General features: G+C 67.1%; 2 protein-coding genes across 4 annotated transcripts; both read left to right on the forward strand.

Moving 5' to 3' along the window:
* Positions 1 to 238: 238 nt before the first annotated feature.
* Positions 239 to 2,187, forward strand: TMEM141 (transmembrane protein 141). Of its 3 annotated transcripts, XM_045846313.1 has the most exons (5): positions 239 to 342; positions 568 to 634; positions 810 to 893; positions 1,191 to 1,298; positions 1,712 to 2,111. In XM_045846313.1, exons 1-5 carry the CDS (start codon positions 289 to 291, stop codon positions 2,089 to 2,091), a joined length of 693 nt encoding a protein of 230 aa, XP_045702269.1. In that variant the 5' UTR covers positions 239 to 288; the 3' UTR covers positions 2,092 to 2,111. The 3 variants fall into 3 exon arrangements, with proteins under 3 accessions (XP_045702269.1, XP_045702270.1, XP_045702271.1); XM_045846314.1 differs by lacking the exon at positions 810 to 893 and having other exon boundaries at positions 1,712 to 2,110; XM_045846315.1 differs by lacking the exons at positions 239 to 342; positions 568 to 634 and having other exon boundaries at positions 813 to 949; positions 1,712 to 2,187.
* A 2,247-nt stretch (positions 2,188 to 4,434) lies between these two features.
* Positions 4,435 to 12,740, forward strand: CCDC183 (coiled-coil domain containing 183). Its single transcript, XM_045845922.1, has 14 exons — positions 4,435 to 4,504; positions 5,002 to 5,123; positions 5,493 to 5,696; positions 5,848 to 6,015; positions 6,244 to 6,348; positions 8,275 to 8,397; positions 9,525 to 9,650; positions 9,753 to 9,807; positions 10,245 to 10,345; positions 11,014 to 11,174; positions 11,352 to 11,520; positions 11,619 to 11,729; positions 11,810 to 11,906; positions 12,552 to 12,740. The coding sequence occupies exons 1-14, from the start codon at positions 4,435 to 4,437 to the stop codon at positions 12,665 to 12,667; spliced, it is 1,728 nt and encodes a 575-aa protein (XP_045701878.1). The 3' UTR covers positions 12,668 to 12,740.
* Positions 12,741 to 12,757: the final 17 nt, after the last annotated feature.

Here is a 12,757-nt window from a genome sequence, read left to right on the forward strand (position 1 = left end):
CACGCCTGGCCAGCGACTGGCCCACGGCCCTCAGCCCCAGGTCCTAGAGCCCCGGCTGCCCGATGCACCAGGCTCCGCCCGGGCACGCCCCCATCCCCGCCCCGCCCCGCCCCGCCCCCGGCCCTTGTGCGGGCCCCGCCCCTAAGCCGGACTCCGCCCTCATCCTCCAGCCGCGGCCCCCCTCCGCGCCTGCGCAGATCGGCCCTCCAGGCCCCGCCCCCCGCGCCCCCCCCGGCAAGCCCTCTGCACCCGCGCCTGCGCAGACCGCACTGCCAGGCCCTGCCAGCCATGGTGAACCTGGGCCTGTCCCGGGTGGACGACGCGGTAGCCGCCAAGCACCCGGTGAGAGGGCCGGCCTATCACGCGGGCTCCGGACCTGAGAAGCAGACCTTAGTGGGGGCGGGGGCTCGACGGGTGTGTCCTGTCCGGGAAAAAGGGCAGAGTCCGGACCCTCTCGCCGTGGGGACGGGGCACCCGGCGTGGGCAGGAGGGCGTGCCGAGAGGAGGGACAGGTGGGACGGTGGAGGGAGACGGAGGGACTGAGCCTTCCACACCTGCCCTTCCCAGGGACTGGGCGAGTATGCCGCCTGCCAGTCGAGAGCCTTCGTGAAAGGCATTTTCACCTTTGTCACAGGTAGGCTGCTGGGTCCAGGTGTCCTCAGGTGCAGAGACCTCAACCCCTGTCTCACCCTGACTCCCCAGCAGGGGGCGCCATGTCGGCTGCCTGCGGGTGCGGGGAGCCGGGCGGGTGTCCCCCGGGGAATTCAGCCGGTGGTCGGCTGGCTGATGGGGACCGTGCCTCTTGGCAGGCACCGGTGCGACCTTGGGCCTGCAGATGTTCCTACAGAGGAAGTTTAAATACCCCTTCCAATGGAACGTGCTAGCGGCCGTGGGTGGGTACCCCAAGGTCAGCGCCTGGGGCCCCTGAAATGCACCCGAGCTGCCAGAGGTGACTCTGGGTCTTCCCCGGGGGGAAGGGATTGGGTTCCCACTAGGAGTGGGTGCGGGGGGCTATGTTCCAGGCGTCCCTGCCTCCTGGTACGGGGCCCCAGCTCCCGGAGGGACCCCGCCAGGCCCACCACTGCCATCTGCCCGGAAGTGTCCTGAGCCTGGGTTCTCCTCCCCTGCCTGAGGAGTGCAGAGGCCTGGCCCCCGGCCCCCCGCCCATGGGCCCCTGCTCTGCTCCACAGTCGTAGGCTCCGTGGCCAGCTACTGGATGACCCGCGTGGAGACGCAGAAATGCAGTGACCTCTGGGTCTTCCTGGAGACCGGGAAGCTGCCCACAGACACGGGCCCAGGTGAGAGGCCCTAGGGGCAGTGGGCAGCCAAAGCATGGCCGCTGGTGCCTGGAGCTGCAGGCAGGCCGACCTGGGGCTGGAGGCGTAGGCTGGACAGGGGCTCTCCCCTCTGTCCTGCGCCGTCCGCACGCACTTCCGGGACAGGGGATGTGTGCAGGAGGAAGACCCCGGAGGGCTGGGGGGCCCTGGGGTGTGGGGAGCACAGGGTGAGGAGTGCCGGTGGCCCGGGAGGAGGAAGAATGGCTGGACTGAGAGGCCGGGCCTGAGACAGCAGGCTGAGGGACCTGAGCCCGGCCTCCACTGCCCGCAGCCCCGTCACAGGCCTCACCCCCCGTTTTTGCCACCGCAGGGAAGTGGGCGCAGGGACACGAGCTGCTTTAGGGGGTGGCACTGTCTCCGTTTGCCTCTCGCAGATCAGCACTCCTGGCAGAGCTCCAGCCATGGTGCCCGAGACCTGGGCCCCGAGAGTTCCAGGACGCAGCCTGCAGCGCCTCCACACCCTGGGCCGGCCCTCCCCCCTCCTTGGTTCCTCGTCACGCCCGAGGTGCCCCAGCCACACCAGAACGGGCTGTTCCTGGGCTGGCTTCCTGCAGGGCGGCGAGAAGCACGGTGGGCACGAACCCAGACAGCGTCACGGCTGGCGCCAGGCTCAGCTCTGCGTGCGTGGGGCAGGACCGCCACCCTCCCCGGTGCACGGACGTGCCCTTTCCGGTCCCGCATCCCCGCGGTCGGTGGTGACAGACACTGCTGGGCGTGTGGAACTAATAAACGCCTCGCTCTCTTTGCTACCTGAGTTCAACAGCGATTGGAATGCAAGTCAAAGCAGGAGGAAGCTGAGAGACAAATCTCACTTTAGTGCCACATGGCTGAGGATGGAGGCTGTGCCAGGCAGTTCCTAACACTGAACCCCAGGGTTAGACACCCCTGCCAGCCCCAGGGGGTCTGTTTCCGCACGCCCGGGCCCAGAGGAGCAGAACCCGGGGCCTGCCGCCCACTGCGCCTGGCTCCCGAGAGACGGAGGCCGGGAAGTGGCTGTGCCCATCCGCCTGGCATCCCAAACACTGGTCAGAGGAAGTCACTTCTCTCCAGGGGCGGGGGGAGGTCAGAGCTAGCTCACTGGAGCTCTGTCCTCGTGGAAGGAAAGCTCATGAGTGGGCGAGGCCACCCACTCACCCACCCCGACAGGAAGAGGCAGAGATGCATAAACTCTGGGCAAGTCCGCTGCCTTTGCGGTTGGCCTCCCAGGCCCACTGAAGGCACACAGCACTGGGCCACGCTGCCCGAGCCAGCGCAGCCCACGCGCCTCTTGGCCAGCCAGCCAGTCATTCAGAAGAATATCTGCTGAGCACCTGCTAGGCACCAGGACCCTGTTGGTGGGAAGGCAGTGACAGGATGCCCAAGATAACCATGGCATAAGTGACCTGGGGTCTCCCCCGTGTAAAGGTGCAAGTGGGCAGCCTGGGGCCCCAGCTTCTTGCAGTTCGTGCCCTGTTGCAATGACCTCTATTCCAAATCCACCTCATGGTCCCAGGCAGCTGCACCAGCTCCAGCCATTGTGTCTCCATCCCAGCCAACAGAAAGGAGGAGGAGGAGGACAGTTCACTTACCATTCTGCTTACACTGCATGGGCACACTGTGCAGAGGCACATAGGAAGGCTGCCTTGTCCTAGGCAGCCCTGTGTCCCCACTAAAATTCAGGGGTTCTATATCTGAGCAAGAAGGGAGAACCAACATTGGGGAACAGCGGGCAGCTGCTGCCTTAGGCCTTGGGTCAGCACAGGGGGCAGGGAGGGGATGCAGACAGGTATATGGCAGGTCCTTCCATCACCCTGAGAGTAAGACCCAGCTCAGAGGGAGGCAGAGAAGGTGAATGGGAGTTTTAGACCTGACTGGACCCACTTTTCAAAAACAGAGTGACCAGCCCTGGCTGGTGTGCCTTAGGGGATTGAGCACAGGCCTACAGACTAAAGAGTCGCTGGTTCGATTCCCAGTCAGGGCACAGGCCTGGGTTACAGGCCAGGTCCCCAGTAGGGGGCGCACAACAGGCAACCACACATTGATGTTTCCCTCCCTCTCTCCCTTCCCCTCTCTCTGAAAATAAACATACAGTAAAACCAGCGTGCCCAGAAAGGCACAGCACCTGTGTAAGAGGCCCTATGCGAAGGTGGGCGCTGTAACCACAGGTGAAAGCCAGACGGTGTCCCCCCACAATTCACACATTGCAGCCCTCACCCTGGGGCCTCAGGATACGACTGCACTCATGGGCACAGCCTCTGAAGAGGGGACCGTCAAAACGAGAGTGGGCTCTGACCCTCCCGACCTCATGAGAGGAGGAGACAACAGGGACAGCCCAGAGACAAGGCCATGTGAGGCCCGGCCAGGACGGTGTCTGCCCACCTGGAGGAGGGTCGGGGGAGCCAGCCCCGCCCACCCCGGGTCTTGGACTTCCAGTGTCTGGGACTCGAGACAGTAAATGTCCAGTGTTTAAGCCGCCACCCAAGGTGCTTTGTTACAGCGGCCACAGTGAAGTCCCACAGGGCAGCTAGGAAAAGCGCCCCTTCCCTTGTGTGCCCCGGCCCCCCAGCCCCAGGCCGTCCAGGGCTTGGTGCTCGCGCCCCGTGGGAAGCTCACGGTCAGGGTGCAGAGGTGGGGACCGAGCCCTGCTGGGGTGACACCCAAAGCTGGACCCAGGGGTGCCCGGGGAGTGGAGGCCGAGGTCAGGGAGAGTGGGGCAGAGAAGGCCCGGGTCACCAGGCATGGAGGTGAACCTGCGCTGGGCTGGAGGAGACCCCCCACCCCCACCCCGGAAGGCAGCCTGGGGTCTGGAGTTCAGGAGGCCTCGGAGGAGGGGTGTGTGGCCGCACTGCCTGCCCACCGCCAGTCCCCTCTTTGTGGGGAGGGGTGCCCGACCCCGGCCGCGCTCCTGCTCAGGGAGGAGCCACAGGACCCAGGCGTGCGGGGGGCCACCTCAGGCTGGCTGGGGGCACAGGTGGTGACGGCCGGGGCTAGGAATCCCAGGGTTCCCTGGGCTTTGAGAACCTTGGCCCCCATCACAATGGGCGGAGGTTCTGGGGCAGCCTGAGCTGCGGTTCTGCTGAGCAGACGCAGCACCGGGAGGCAGGGCCCCTCGGCCACCATGAAGACGCAGAGCGAGGGGGACATGGACGAGCAGATCCAGGAGCTCAAGACCATCACTCGGCTCCAGGGTGAGCCGCCCCTGCGGTTGTTACCGGGGGCTGACCCCCAGCGTGCTCAGGGGCTCCGGGGTGCAGGACTTTCCTAACAGGGGCGGTCCAGGGCCCGCAGCTAGTGGACCCTATCGCCCACCCCCTGACCAGAGCTGGCAGAAGGGACTACAGGGGCCTGCCAGCAGGGGGCGGGGGTGGGGCGAGGAGAACCCGGGGGTCCTCACGGAGGTTTGAATGCACTGTGGACGCCAAAGCCAAAGGGAGCAGGAGGAGACCCAGCTGCCTCCGCGGGCCAGCTGGTCTGGGAGGGAACAGGAGACGCCGCGCCCCCCACACACACACACACTCAGCACAGCCACCCAGACGAGCGCTGCTGAGCAGCGGGGCCCGGCGCCCCGACGGCAGGCAGCGTGGGAGTTAGGAGCAGGGTAGTGGAGGCTCCCTAGGCCCCCGCATCCCGGGAGGCCCGGCCCTGGGCCCACACCCCGGCCACCCCGACCCTCGCACGCCCACAGAGCAATGCCGGGCGCTGCAGACCCAGGCCGTGAAGGAGAAGACCGCCAAAAACAAGGCGACGCAGGCGCTCCTGCGCAGCAACATCCGTCAGGGGGCCCAAGACTGGGCTTTGGCAAAGAAGGTGAACAGCCCAGTCCCGCCCCCGCGCCGCGCGCCGCGCCCCCGGCCCCCCGCCCCGCTGCCTGGGGGTGTGGGTGGGGCGGGCACGTGCTGAAACAGACACACAGCTGGACAGCAGGGGGCACCTCCGCTCCTCTCCCCACTCACTTCCGCAGCTGGCGCATCTGGGGAGGGACTCACAGGGACCTGCTCTGGGCCCCAGTCACTCCGGCGAGCCCGGTGGTCAGCATCCCTGACGAGATCCCCTCTCCCGGGCTACCCACTGCCGCAGGGGCCCCTCCGGCTCTCTGGCCTCGTAGGAGAGAGCCGGGCCCTCCTCTCCGGACCCCCATCGCGTCTGAGCTGGGATGACCTGCGTGGGGGCCTGTAGCGCTCTTCCTCCTGGGGTCTTGCTGCTGCGCTGTCACGGGCAGAAGCAGCCCTGGGAGAGTGCCTGGCGGGGCGGGCGGCAGGGAACGCAGAGACGCCCGCCAGCTCAGCTGCCGCTGCCCCACAGTACGACCAGCGGTCCATCTCCAAGGCCTGCGGGAAGGACATGCCCACGAGGCTGGCGCACTGCCGCTGCACCATGGAGGTAGGGCGACAGGAGGGAGCCCACCCCCCGCTAAACGCTTCGGAGCCGGTGGGGGGCAGAACGAGTTTCCCACCCCAGGGGCCCTCCCTGCCCACCCGCCGCAGGCAGGCACTCGAGCCCCTGCGTGCGCACCGTACCCTCCCCGACCCAGGTGGCGCGGGAGAAGCTGCGCAAGTACGTCTTCGACCGAGTGAACGCGCACAACGCGCTGATCCATCTGGCGCGGCGGCGCGGGCAGCAGCTGGAGAGCATGCAGCTGGAGCTGGCCAGCCTGCAGAACCAGCCGACCGCCACCAAGGAGGAGCTGCGCCTGCTGCAGGTGGCGGGGCGGCGGGGCGGGGCCTCGCGAGGGGTGGGGCGGGGCGCCGGGGTCGGAGGTGGGACTCCTCGGGCAGGGCGCGGGAGGGGTGGAGCCTCTTGGTGTGGGAAGGAGGGCGGGGCGGGGCTACGTGGGTGGGCGGGGCCAAATGAATGAGACCCTACCCCGCAGCTGTCCTCGCCCGCTCCAGGGGGCCAGGCCCTCATTGTGCCCTTGGGCAGCCCCCAGGTCATCCGCCAGCTGGAGAACAACATCGAAAAGACGATGATCAAGATCACCACGAGCCAGAACATCCACCTGCTGTACGTGGGCCTGCTGGACTATCTGAAGAAAGTGAGCCCCTCACCCGAGCCCAGGGAGCCCAGCTGGGTGGGAGGGGCCGGGTCTGCAGCCGGCCCCAGCTGGTGCGGAGGGCTGGGGTCTCGGTGGGGGCGGGACCCCCACCCCGGGGTAGGGCGGCCCCCAGGCCTGCAGCCTCCCTGGCCGAACACCCTGAGGGCTGGACCCTGCTTTGGGCGCCCTCTGAGCGGCGGAACCAGCACCTAAGGAACATTCTGCCAAGACCTTGCCGTTGCTACTCAGAGAAGGCACCTCAAGGGATGAGGCAGAAGGGTTCGCCCTTGCTTGCATGTACTGGGCGGTGAGCGTGGTGTTCATTCACTGCCTGGTCTCTGAGGGCAAGCGGTAACCCCTCGCCCCCCGCCCCCACCCCTGGGAAGTCCTCCAATATACAGGGCACCTTGCCTCAAAGCAAGCCGGCGGCCTCAGCTTGCTGCCCACCACGTCCCAGCCGGCCGCCCCGCTCCCCGGGGAGGCGGCCAGGAGGAAGCCCCCGGGGGCCGTAAGCCCGCAGCGAGGCAAGGTCCCTTCCCGGGGTGCCCCTCCTGGCCCCACAGCGCGGAGCACAGGTGCCTGCCACAGGCCGGGTGGACGGTAGACGGCAGATGGGAAGGAGACGGGGTTGGGGGTGGGTCCCAGGTGCCAGAGGGGCAGCTTGACAGGAGGGGGAGGGAGAGTGAGGGACCCCTCCCAATCTTCCTCATCACGAGGCTGGGAAAGGGGAGCCCTGGAGGAGGCTGACAGGTGGCCATGTGGCTTGGAGGAGGGTGGGGCGGACCGGCAGGCACAGCCCCCCATCCCGACCGCGGCCCCCAGAGCCAGGCAGCAGAGGTCCGTGCTCCGGCTTGTCCCCCGGCCCCGGCCCCTTGGAGGCACCTGGAGGCCCTGCACGCCTTTCCGACCCCGGCCCAGCCCGGGTCCTCCAGGCCCAGCTCCTCCTCCACCGGGGCCCATTGTGCCCCCTAGTGGCATCTGCGCATCTTTTCAGAACATACGCGTTTTTCAAAAATATCACCAGTGGTCACTTGCATTTTTTTTTTAAGGTTTAATTTAGTTTTTAGAGAGAGAGGGGGAGGGAGGAAGAGAGGAAGAGAAACATCAATGTGTGGTTGCATATTACACGCCCCCTACTGGGAACCTGGCCTACAACCCAGACATGGGCCCTGACTGGGAATCGAACTGGCGACCCTTTGGTTTGCAGACCGGCACTCAGTCCGCTGAGCCACACCAGCCAGGGCTCACCTGTGCTTTTAAAAAACAGTGAAGATGCCACATTGTAGTTACTAATGACAAAATACGAGGAGCCGAGACATCGTGGACATTTATGACCCTGGCCCTGTGCTAAGCACCTCACGGTGCCTTCTCTGTTGACAGCACCCTTCTGGAAAAGCCACGACCACCCTCGTACAGATAGGCACACTCAGAGAGGTTAAGTGTCTCTCTCAAGGTCCCACACCAGCTGGCCAGGGTGTTCTTGACCTTGAGCCCTGAGTCTCTGACCCCAAGCCCATTTCCAGCCCATGTGGTTCACTTCACAAAGCAGCCACTCCCAAGCAGTGGGTCTCCCTGGGTGTGAGGGTCACACGGTAGGACGTCCCATGGCGACCTGGCTGGAGTGTCGCTGGGCTGTCTGGCCCAGGGCAGTGGGAGAGCCCCCTAGGGAGATACTGTGTACCTCTCCCCAAACACTCCCTTTCCCCTGCTGTGTGCCCGGCAGGGGGCTGGGGCCACAGGCCACTGTCCTCAGCGTGCTCACAGACAAGGGGTGGGTGCAGGCTCGGTCCACCCTGCAGGGTCCACAAGGGCACCGGGCGGGGCCGGGGGAGGTGCTGTGGCCCGGGGGGCAGCGTGCAGTCGGCCCGAAGCCCTGGACCGCCAGGCTCTGGGCCCACCTGTGCTGCCCCCTCGGTTCCTGCCCAGGAGCTGGCGGGATACCCCACAGAGCTGGACAAGCTGCAGAGTCTCGTGGCCGAGTACTGCTCAGAACTGTCGGACATGACTATCATGTCCCAGGACGCCATGATGATCACGGACGAGGTCAAGGTGAGCTCAGGTCCCTGGGCCGGGGCCCTGCAGGGCTCTCTGGTGGACCTGTCCGGCTCAGGCTCCAGCAGGCCCCCCCCGTGCCCACTCCGCCGGTAATCGCTGGGGTTGACCACCCTGCTCTGCGCCACTGCTGGCTGGACGGAGGGAGCCCCACTAGACAGGAAGCCGCGGGCAGACAGAGCAGGGAGAGGACTGGCCAGGCTGGGCGGAGCCGCCCTCCCTCCCAGTCTGTGCCAGCCCCCCACCCCCAAGGCCGTCCTTGTGAAGGGGCAGTGTGAGGAGGCAGCCACTCGCCCAGCCGTCCCTGTCCCACAGCCCCTCGCCAGTGCGGCAGAGACCCAGGCGCCGGGGGTGCTGACCTCCCGGGGCAGCGGTGGCGAGGGGCTCCGGGCCTGGGGGTGGCGGGCCCCCGGGAGGCGCCAGGCTGCAGAGGAACTGGCCTCGGGCAGCACTGGCCTTGGGCAGCGGGGACGCAGGTGTCCGCCCGCCCCTCCCCTGGAGCCGGGGGAGGAAACGGGGGAGCCGCGATCAGGTGTGAGTGCCAAAGCAGGTGCGCTCTGGCTGCGGAGATGGGGGCTGGACCAGCGGAGGGGGCGGGGGGCGGACTCCGCGGGAGCTGAGGCGCCGTCACAAGGCCCCCCGGGAAGGTGGCCCTGAGTTGGGTGGGAACAGTGAGGGGCGGGGCAGCCTCCAGGCGGCCTCATAGTCGGCAGGTGTGGATGGGCCGTGGCACCAGCCACGGAGGCAGGACAGGGAGAACCCGGGTTTGGGGGAAGATGACGAGTCGTTTTTAGACACGCGGAATCCATGTTAGTGGGCTCCGAGGGGGGCTGGGCAGGGGGCAGCGGGAGCCCCTGAGCAGTGGCTGCACCTGGGTGACTGGGACGGAGGAGGGAAGGCACCGCCGCTGAGAGGCCGGGCGGAGGGGACAGCGGAGGGGACGGCGGGAAGCCAGAGGCTGGTGAGAGCGGCAGGCACTGTGCGGCACAAAGGGGTCCTGGCCGGCGGCCTGGACGGCTGCTCCCGAATCCAGGGAGATGGGGACCGAAAGGGAGCGCTGGATGATCTCGCATGTGGGAGGCCCCCTTCTGGAGACAGACCCCCGCCCCGCCCCGTGCCCGCAGATGAACATGAGACAGGGGGAGGCGACCTTCATCGAGGAGCGCCGGGCGCGGGAGAACAGGCTGAACCAGCAGAAGAAGCTCATCGACAAGGTCCACACCAAGGAGACCAGCGAGAAATACCGCTGGGTGAGTGCCCAGGACCCCGCGAGGCCGAGGGACGGGCCGGGGGGCACCCCCAGCACGGGGTGCTGCTGACCTGCCCCGCCCCCACCCCTGCACCCCAACCAGGGCCGCAGAGACCTGGACTTCCCCTCCAATCTCATGGGAATGGAGACCACGAAGGGTGAGCACTCGGCCCCCAGCCCGACCCCAGCTCAGGCCCCAGGAGGCCGACCCTGGCTCGACCTGCCCGGCCAGGCCCCCTCGGGGCCAGGTGTGACCCGAGTGAGGGGGGTGAGCCCCTGCGGAGGCTGAGCACCTGGCCACAGCTTCAAGGCTCCTGCTTCACGGCCCCTTTCAAGGCCCCTGGCTTTCTCCCCGGGCTCCGCGCGGCCTCTGGGAAGCCCCGCTGAGCTGCGCTGCTTCCCGTCCTGCCCTGGACCCTGGACGGGCTGCCCCGAGGGCCCCGCCCCCCAGGCCTGCTCAGGAAGGAAGCAGGCGAACAACGTGTACGCGCGGGGATTGGGACTGGGCTCCCCGGTGGCTCCCCGGTGGTGGGCAGGCGCCGGGCACCCGTCCCCGCGCACTGGCCATCCCCTCTCTGCCCTCTGCTCTGCGCAGTGAAGAAACGGGAGGCCTCCGTGGCCAACGTTGAGTACCAGGCGAACACGACCACGCTGGTGGAGAAAATCAAGACGGCTGTGCGGTGCTCCCACCTCTGGGTACTGCTTCGTGCCCCCCGCCCTGCCTCGGGGTGGGGGGCACCGGCCCGGAGGGCGGGTGCCCCCACCCCCACCCCCTGCTGAACCGGCCCAGGCTCCACAAGCACCTTCTGAATGAATGAATGAATGAATGAATGGATAGGCAGTGCTGTGGCCCCCACGGCTCAGGGTGGAGGGCTCTCCCGGGGCACAGCTGGCCCATCCCAGCACCGTCCAGGGCACGCCTGGAGCTGCGGAATCTGAGGCTCCGAAGGCCTAGGGTGTGGCCTCCAGCCCCCAGGCCCAGCCCCTTCGCAAACTGTCAGCATTCTGAGGAGCAGCTGCCTCTCCACGCCCCACCCCCTTTATTTTAATCCAGTCTGGGCTCCTTATGGGTAACTCTCGTGCTCCGAGCCACACCCCTGGCATAAGCTTGGCCACCCTCAGACAAGCTCCTGGAAGCCGCACGGTCTCTGAGTGGTCGTCTCGGGTCTCTGCCCCCTGCTTGTCGCAAGGGTTTCCTGCAGTGACACCCAGGGAGCACCTCGTCCGACGGCTGCCCCCCAGTCCCAGTGCCCGGCGGCCCTGGCCAGCACCACTGACCGCCGGGAAGGACCCAGAGGGAGGCAGTGCTGTGGGTCCTGCCCGGCTGGCCCACACCAGCCTCTCGCCCCCGCCGGTGCCCCCAGGACATCACAGGCCAGTTCCTGGCTCAGCGGACCACGGAGGACAACCTGGAGCTGCAGATGGAGGACTGCGAGGCCAGGCGGGCCCAGCTGGGGGCCCTGATGAGGAGGCTGGAGACAGAGGAGGCGCTGCTCAAGTTCCGCCAGGCGCCCAGCTCCAACAGGTGCCCAGGGCACCCTGCCTCCCTGCCCCTCCCCCCCCCGGGGCCCCACGCCAGGCTCCGAGCCCCGGGCGGGCACCGCCAGCCACCCGCTGGTGCTCCGCAGAGCAGCCAGGGACCCGGGTGCCCCCATCGCGGCCCTCGGGCCTGGGCCTCACTTCCTCCTGTCGTCCTCCCCAGCTTTGAGTCCGTCCAGAGGAAAATGAAGGACACGCTGAGGGAGGAGGAGGAGCGGCTGCAGCTGGCCCACACTAACATGACCAAGAGCCAGAAGCTGCTGCTGACCATCCAGACGGGCATCGACAACCTGTATATCCGGCTCATTGGCATCATCCTGCCCCCAGGCCAGGTACAGGGGTGGGGGGCCCGCTGAGTGGGGAGGAGCTGTGTGCACAGGGAGCCTGGGAGGGGCCCCAGAGGAGCAGAGCGCCTCCTCCTGGTCTGCAGAAAGAAGCGACGCTCTCGGACAACCTCGACGTGCACGGCAAGCTGGCGTACTGCGAGAGGAAGCTGCTGTACCTGGCCAACAGAGTGCGGACGCTGTCCATGACTGAGGAGGTAGTCCTGTGGCCTTGGGGGGGGGGGGCTGCAAGGGCACATGGGTGCCCTTGGAGCTGACAGTCCGCTGTGCCCTGCAGATCAACACGAAGGTGAGGGACGCCCTGGAGTCCTCCACTCTGAAGGAGAAGCAGAACACCAGGATCAGCTTTGAGGACCTGGAGGAGGACATGATAGGTACAGGCTCAGGGGGGGCTGGGGGGCCAGGCTGCCCAGCACGGGGACAGGATGGGGGTGGATGGCCGGGCTGAACTGTGCAGGGGCCGAGGCTGGGCTGCCGGCCGCTTGCTCCATCCGAGCAGAACGCACAGGGGAGGAGAGGGTGTGTCAGGGACTAGGCGAGGATATGGAGAGGCCAGTGCCATGGAGAGGAGAATTCGCCACAAGTCCTGACCCGGGGAGCACCAGTGCCCCCCAGGAGGCGGGGAAGAGCCCTTCCTGGCGTGTCTGTGGGAATGGCAGGCTCAGCAGTTTACGATCAGCACCTCCAGTGGGCTGGGGACACGGGGGCTGTGCCCAGTTGTCTGGTCCCTGGACTGGGGTCAGTTGGGCTGGGGAATGGTGGCTTGCTGTGAGATTTGGTTAAAGGGTTGGGGGCTGCGCATCGGTCGGTTTGCGAGAAAGACGCCCCCAGGGCAAGCCCTGCGCCCTCTCTAACAACTAGGCAGCCCTGGGGTGCAGTCCCTCCCCCTAGTCTGTAAGACCCCAAATGCCAGGGCACCAGGGACACAGAAAATGTCGTCCGCACCTGGCGCCGCGATGGATGAAGGCGGCCGGCAAGTCCAGGGGCTAAAGCCCGGCCCCCCGCCGCTCCCTCCCCAGAAACCTTCCACTTCGCGGACGTGGACCACAGCTACGTCCCCTCGCGGGCGGAGATCAAGGGGCAGGCCCAGCGCGTGATCGATGGGAAACTCAAGGTGGCCAAGAAGAAGAAGTGACCCGGAGCGGGACCCTGCCTGTCCCCCGTCCCCAGGCAGCCGTTTTGTTACAGAAATAAACATTTTGCCATAACTGCTGGGGGGACTCCC

The sequence above is a fragment of the Phyllostomus hastatus genome, unplaced genomic scaffold (genome assembly GCF_019186645.2).
Source record: "Phyllostomus hastatus isolate PE091 unplaced genomic scaffold, TTU_PhHast_1.1 phas_contig_495, whole genome shotgun sequence".
Lineage (NCBI taxonomy): Eukaryota > Metazoa > Chordata > Mammalia > Chiroptera > Phyllostomidae > Phyllostomus > Phyllostomus hastatus.